Here is a 7,414-nt window from a genome sequence, read left to right as displayed (position 1 = left end):
TGAATGCTTACAGGCGGGACTGAAGGACTCCAGGGGAATATTTGACTCCATTCAAGTATTTTCCTTTTTGAATAAATCGGGTTCTAATAGTTAGTTCTTAACAAAAGAAGAACATGATTTTTTAAAAATATACAGCTTTGCAGTGTCACTGTTCAGTTTCCCGTGATTGCTGAAGATCGAGTATCAATATATGTATAGATCATGGTTATTCATCTACATGACCAAAATCTAAATGCTTTTGTAGTCTATTTAAAAGATAGTCTACTGTGGGACTTAAAATATCAGTTCAATAGAAACCTTCAAATTAAGCCTTTATAACTGCAACCTCATTCATCTGCAGTGTATCTTGTCAGTTTTTTGTGAGTGGGGGATTAATTGTGTAATTTCTTCTGGGATTAATAAAGTATCTAATTTTAATTTACATCCTCTAAATGCCTGCCATTCCAGTCACAGTCACGATCCAAAGGTAATTGAAGAAAAACAAAAAATATTTCCAATCATTATTCCAATCATTAAAATTTATTCAGACTTTGAGACACAAGATTGTATGATGAAATAGTTTCACATCACCCTGGTTAACGGCACACCCGAGAGCTGATATTATTTGGTATGGATCAATTTCTGAAAGGATTTATTGGACTACCATTACGAATTTATATACAGAGCAGCAATCAGTAAATAGAGTTAAAAAATTAAATATGCCAGACAAACAGATGAGAGGGGCACATATGGATATAAAACTACATTCACTATCCACTTCAATTAAACTGTGGAAACTCTCTAAAAAAAAAGAAAAAAAAGAAAGACATTCAGACAGAGAAAGGCACATCTGGTGAGAAACCGCTGCATTAATGGGAATAATAATTTATTGTACATATGCAGATTTAAGTATTAATATAGACAGCCTTGAAAGCCACACCAGCTATTTAAAACATTTTACATGTCAGTATTAGCAGCTATCCATCATCTCATTGAGAATATTGTTTGAATGTCATATTCACAAACTTATACACACACCACACATACACATCACAGACTACCTACATTTAGTGTTTAAATGTAATCCCTCAAGTGATATAGGTCTTGATCTTCTGCGTTATGGCTCTGCAGCATATTGGACACTTACTGAGAGAGACTGAACACTCGTTACAGGAAACAAGATGACCGCATGGAATGAAAACAATACAGATATCTCTGTCCATACAAATTTTGCACTGCTTCTCCATCTGCAGCTTTCGTAGTTTTTCCAGTGGGTCTTCATCTGCTAAAACAGATTAGAGAGGTAAGATCAAAATGTGAATATGCAGGCTGGAATCACTGCTGCCACAGCTCTGTCTCAGTGTAGTGTTTAAGCTATCAGGATACAGCACCTTGCTCTGGTGTCTTGGTCACATCACTCTGGGGTGTGTTGTTCAGACAATCCTCCACAAGAGCTTCCAGACTTGAGTAGCCTGAGCCCGTCCTGCTGATTTTGTCCAAGGTAGTCCTTTCTACTACACTGGGGTGCAGACCCATCTCAATGGCCCTCTGAGTCATGGCCGACTGACTCACCTCTATACACAAAGATGAACCATGAGTAAACACAGCTATTTGTTATCCTGTCATTTTAATTTTTGTAGGCAAGCTACATTTGTCCCCCTCATCAGTTTCTTCAAATTTAGGAAATGTCAAAATAAAAAATATAAATATTTACCATTCCTATCACTTGAAAATCCATTCTCCTGACTTGAAGTCTGAAAACAAATACAGTTAGAATTATTTTCAAAGTGACTGACTATAACAATAAAATGTTCACTACTGTTCGTAAGTTTAGAGTCATTGACTTTATTAACAGTTGACATATTTTCTTCAATAAAGTCAATTTTAACAAAGATAACTGCAAGATTATACTGTAATACAAAATATAGCACAAGTAACAAAAACTTTTATATTGTCAGTGTCCACAAAGTTGTGTTCAAAATACATTTGTTTCCTAGTCCAGACAAGTGCAAATGATTCATGATTGAATCACAACAGAGCAAATATAATAGTATACATTTTCAGGACATGTTTTTGTTTGCAACATCTACAGTGTTTTAGAGTTTAAATGAAGTGGGTTTCACTACAATTTGTCTGCCACTCCCACAGTACAAACTCTGCAGAGCCCTTTATTCATAATTTGAGGTTTTAAAGTAGTTTTAAACAAGAACACACCCGTTAAATTCCAATGTTACAGGTATCACCGTCACTTGAAACAGGAGCCTCTTCCTACTCCTAATACCCTTTTCGACTGTTGCTTGGGTGAATTTTTGTTTCTTACTTCCCTGTCAGGTCGGACTCTGGTTGAACTATCATACAGCAGTTTACTCTTAATGTACACATCTTTATTATTATTTTAGGAGTGACCAACTGTTCATGTATCCTTGGAGATATGAATCACTTTGTTTACACCCATTAAAAGAACCAAGCTATGACGAGGAATAAGCATAAGGTAGGAAACTAGAGAATATTACTATACAACTTGCAATAAAATTATATTTTTGTACTTTACTTTTAATGAATAGAAAAGCTGAAGACGCAACAGCAATGGGAAGAGAAAGTTAGGTGGTCAACATGAGAAAAAGGGCAATGAATGGCAACCAAACCCATTTAAAACAGAACAGCTGTGCTCCTGTAATCTAATTTCCCCAACATAATTACATTTTGATTTTTTTGCAATAAATACCGTTTTAGGGTTTCTCTGTTCATGCATCCATATTTAGCAAGACATGTGAAAAGTAATTTTTATAATCATTTCTGATTTAGCCATATTTTGGATAGGACACTTCTTCCTATGCCAGCATGCCTGTTCTCCTGGGTCTCATAAATACCACGTGTAATCATGGTTAGAAGCCAGGATAAGCAGATATGTGACTTACAGGGGACATCGAATGTTGACCAGGTTTCTCCACATTGTCACCCTGATTTAGGAATACTACTTCTTTTTAACATTAAGCTTTCAAAATCAAATATCTTGTAAAATTCAAAAATTTACTCAACAAGCAGATGTAACAGCACTGAATGCTTACAGCCATATCTTGTTGTGGGCCTCGAAGCTGGATCCTGTTAATAAATTCTTGTCCTTTTTCTGCCAGCAAGAATCTGCATCTGATTAAACAAATAAACATATGATATGAAATGAAACAGCTAAGTGTGTGTGTGTGTCTGTGTGTGTGTGTGTGTGCGCGCGCTCGCCTCTGCGCGTTTATGTTTATAAATAGGACGAAGTATTGTGTTCTTACCCAGGGTAGTGTTTAGCATGTTCCTCCCACGGGTCTTCATCAGGCTGCCATCCTTTCAAACCTCCACCACAGCAGAAACACAATGTCTTGTCTCCTGTCCCTACAAGGACACACAAGTTCATTGATTGCGATGACCCAAATATTTGAGCAAATATTAAATTACTACAATAAACTAAGTATTTTGCGTTGTTTTTGTGGTCACATTCAGGAATTGCTGCTCTACCTGTGCTGTAGAAGCCAGCTCTTGCAAGCCTCTCTTTATCTATAGGGTGCTGGACATTTTGGAAGCTGTGAAGCCTCTCCTCAAAACTCCCCATGAGAACATGAGCCCTGGCGTTTCCTCCACTGCTGTGATGCTCTGAAGTCCCGTGGAATGGGATGTTGCCAACATCGTGTCCAAGAATGAAGAAGCAGTAAGGAAAATGTTTGGTATGTTCTCCCCAGGCAGTGTCTCCTTCTTCCCACCCACCCAGCATGCCACCACAGCAGAAACACTGCACTCGGTCACTCTTCCCTAAGTAAAACAGACCAGCTTGGGCCAGATCTTGTGGTCTCACAGAGGCATTGCTGGGCCAAGAAGAGAAGGTCCGAAGCCGGGCCTCCTCATTCCTCATGTGCGGCACCATGGGATAGGTGGACTCATCAACCACCTGTCCTGTTCTCAAGCGATATTCCATGTCCTCTGCCTCTTCATTGTAGGTGGAACCATTAGTCTCCATGGTTTCAGAAATCGGATTAAAACCTGTGCGGTGGATACAGCTAAGAAATTTGCATGATGGGGAAACCTGCAAATATAATGAAATTGTTATTTGTCTAGTACAATAAAAAATAAACTTTTGTTTTATGGCCATTTTTGTTGGTTGAAAAAATAGTTGCCGTAACCAAAAATCCTCACATATTTCAAACACAAAAAAACATCACACTCCATTTCCCACAAGTGACAGTGCAGCCTATACATGCTAATTAGAAAACACAAATGGTTACTAAATGCTGTGCATTGGGCTCTGCAAAATGTCTCAAAAAAGCTCATATACATCGTCATTATTAACACTTGATCTGATTACAATTTGTTGTTCCCAATCCTGAGTGGGCAAAAACGTGTCAAGGTGTCAGGACCATGGAGATGAGGGAAGTAGTTTGTTGTCAGTATTGTTGAGTATTTTAATAAGTCAAGGTTCCGAGGTCCTTGTTCTATTATTCATAGGCTGAAATCATCTTATGGAGGGTAAAAGATAATGGTTGGTCACAAAACTCATTGAGCCCGTTTCAAATACTCTGAATCTACATTGTACAACGTGCTCCAATTAATTTTAATGGAGAGACTTTCAATACAGTGTACAAAGATTCCACAGAGCCATGCAGTGAGCTGGAGACTTATCCAGGGTGTACCCCGCCTCTTGCCCATAGCCAGCTGGGATAGAACCCAGCATAACCTGTGAACTGTATTTCGAATAAGCGGCTGAAGACAAGACAATTGATTGTCTCAGCTTCAAGATGAATGAATGAATGATTCCACAGGCCACAAGCAACAACCTGTTCCCTCTATGTTAATGAGCTACATGGAACAATGGATGTTTCTATATGATACTGAATAGATTTCAGTTCCTAATCTTACACCTAAAAGTCAAGCATCTACTTTGTGCATCTACTGTAAGTTTGAAATCTCTTGCCTCAACTTTTATAGAGTGGGACCAAAAAGAGTTATATTTTTGTGGACAACATTTGCTATTCTTTACAAGTATGATTACCTCCTTGTGTCTCTCAACTGGTGCGTCTCCCCTACACCAGTTCTCCACAGTCTTCTTGCAGCAGAAACAGCGAACTTGATCAGCGTGGCCTGTGAAGTAGAAACCTGCCCGAGCCAATCTTTCTGCAGACACCTGCTGGGCCAGGCTGGAGCCACGGAAAGATTCCAGTCGACTGTTCATCATGGAAAAATGTGGATCATCACACTGCAAATCGCTGTCTTGTTCGTGATCACACATGATAGAAGCTGGGCCAGAAACTGCTCAATGGACCAACTTGAAAGACAGAAAGGTTGAAATTAAACAACAGGAAAACACTGTATGGAGTAAAAATTAGGCATTGCAAAATTTTGAAGCAAATCTTTGACTAAAATTGGTAAATATCATCAGTGAAATCACTATATAAATTAACAATACAAGGCAATGTATTTTACAGAACTCAGCAGTGTTTTATTTAGAAAACTCTTTAGCATAAGCGCTCATGAGGTCGCTTGAGGACAGGATTTTACAGTAATTATTAGCTATCTTCTTCGATCGATTTAATTTAAAGTTGATTTTTTATTCAAAATGAAATATTTGCTGAATAACAAAAAATGTGGGTACTATTACCCTTTTGTAGCACCAGTATAACATGTGCTATGTCCGCTGAAACATGACAAGAATTTCATTTAAAATCACTTGAAAAAGCTAACACCACAAATAAAATTCTGTGATCCAAACCTCTTCCCTTGGTTCCTGTGCCTTTAAGGAATAGAGGTACATTTAGTCACATGGCGGAAATGGGCATTCCACGTGAGTGACAGACGGGCGAGGCTCACTTCAGAGGGTGCATCTCTTTTCAGAGACACAACAAACACGATTCAAAAGACGACTATAATTATTTCCCATTATATGTGTTATATACTTGTAATAATCAAAAAGCACTAATCGGACCTCAACATGGTATTAAAGTAGTCTCATTAGTCACAAGTGGAGATCAGTTGCATGATACCGCAGCTCCACTATGGCACACTCGTCAACACTGATTTTCTCATACTTTCCGACAGACGTGTGGCGTGTAGTACTATTGTAGGTATAATCAGACTCAAACATGGCATAAATACAGAGAAGAACTTTTGTCCTGAACGTGTACGTATCGCAGAAAGTCTGTTTTGCAGGCTACAAATACAATATCGTATTGTGACGTCAAAGACCTATCTCGTAACAACATCGTATCAGCCCTATTTAATCTACCATTTGCTGTTGGTATTCTCTCAAGAAGCGATCACGATAGGCGAAGACACGAACATCAATGTACAAGTACGGAAGGTACCACAAGATATTAATTTATACTCACTGCAACTGACTCAGTCAAAATTGCTTCGCACACGTTGGCGAAAAAAAAGTTATCGATTAACGTCATAAGAACTTGCACACAGTAGCGACAAGCCCCGCAAATTCCAGAAAGCTCACGCAAGTTTGCTCAACAATAGTGGGACAACAGACCCACTTTTTGTGGCAGCTAAACGCTGATGAGTGCAAACAGACCGCTGCTTACCTTTGACAGATGGCATCTGACTAACTATAAGTAACTAACTCCAGGTTAGTCAGGTGTGTTTAAAGGAACTGTTTCTTTAAAGAATTAAAGCACGTACGTTTCTTTAATGTTTAAAGAAACAAAGCACTACACCACTACGTTAGCTTTAATTGCGACTGCAGAAATATCATCTGAAACTAGCTACAAACGTTAGCTAGCTAATTCATGTTAGCTTAGCTATTATACTTAGCGTCAGTACGTACAATGTGTAACTTTTTGACCTATCATTGTAAACCGTAAATATTTACTGTTTTTACCTCACAGTCGCCAGTCAGTCTTTCAAGTAATTAGCACCTGCTGAAATATCCAGTGCTGGTTACTTTGACTTGACCTGTCTCGTAGGAAGTGAAGGAGAACAGGTTGGTCTACTGCGCATGTCATCCAGCGCAGCCCAGCTGACCACCGTTGTGACGTCAGAAGACGACAGCGATAACTGCAGTGGGAACAAATTGTGTCTTGCATATAACAGCAGTGATTGTCATTTGTATTTTATTCCCCACGCCTGACAGGTTAACCTTTTGTACTCATATATTGATTAGACGTTTTTAGGAATAAAACCCGAGCCGAATAAAAATCTGAGTCACACATCATTGAAAACACTGCAGCAAGGAGCAATTCATCCAGGCTATAGCATTTAAACACACATCCCATACACAGTATAAAGTACTGTTAAATAATCTTTGGCTGATGTAAAGCGCTGGGACGTAAAAACATTTTGAGAAATCTAAAATTGTACTGTTTATTTTTTATTGGTGCACAGAATGCAAAATGATTAAATAGAAGGATCAAGCAGGAAAAGGATCTAAGTCAAATTAATAGAGATGAAGGTAAGT

General features: G+C 38.5%; 1 protein-coding gene across 4 annotated transcripts; it reads right to left on the bottom strand.

The window, feature by feature from the left end:
• Positions 1–510: 510 nt before the first annotated feature.
• On the bottom strand, positions 511–6,977 carry xiap (X-linked inhibitor of apoptosis). Of its 4 annotated transcripts, none has more exons than XM_068325515.1 (8): positions 6,839–6,977; positions 5,009–5,281; positions 3,484–4,045; positions 3,261–3,360; positions 3,048–3,126; positions 1,694–1,733; positions 1,371–1,553; positions 511–1,264 (listed from the first exon to the last, which is right to left on the bottom strand). In XM_068325515.1, exons 2-8 carry the CDS (start codon positions 5,243–5,245, stop codon positions 1,068–1,070), a joined length of 1,398 nt encoding a protein of 465 aa, XP_068181616.1. In that variant the 5' UTR covers positions 5,246–5,281; positions 6,839–6,977; the 3' UTR covers positions 511–1,067. The 4 variants fall into 4 exon arrangements, with proteins under 4 accessions (XP_068181616.1, XP_068181619.1, XP_068181617.1 ...); XM_068325518.1 differs by having other exon boundaries at positions 511–1,261; XM_068325516.1 differs by lacking the exon at positions 6,839–6,977 and adding an exon at positions 6,342–6,359.
• Positions 6,978–7,414: the final 437 nt, after the last annotated feature.

Source organism: Antennarius striatus, chromosome 10, assembly GCF_040054535.1.
Source record: "Antennarius striatus isolate MH-2024 chromosome 10, ASM4005453v1, whole genome shotgun sequence".
NCBI lineage: Eukaryota > Metazoa > Chordata > Actinopteri > Lophiiformes > Antennariidae > Antennarius > Antennarius striatus.
This window is presented reverse-complemented; position numbering and strand designations above follow the sequence as displayed.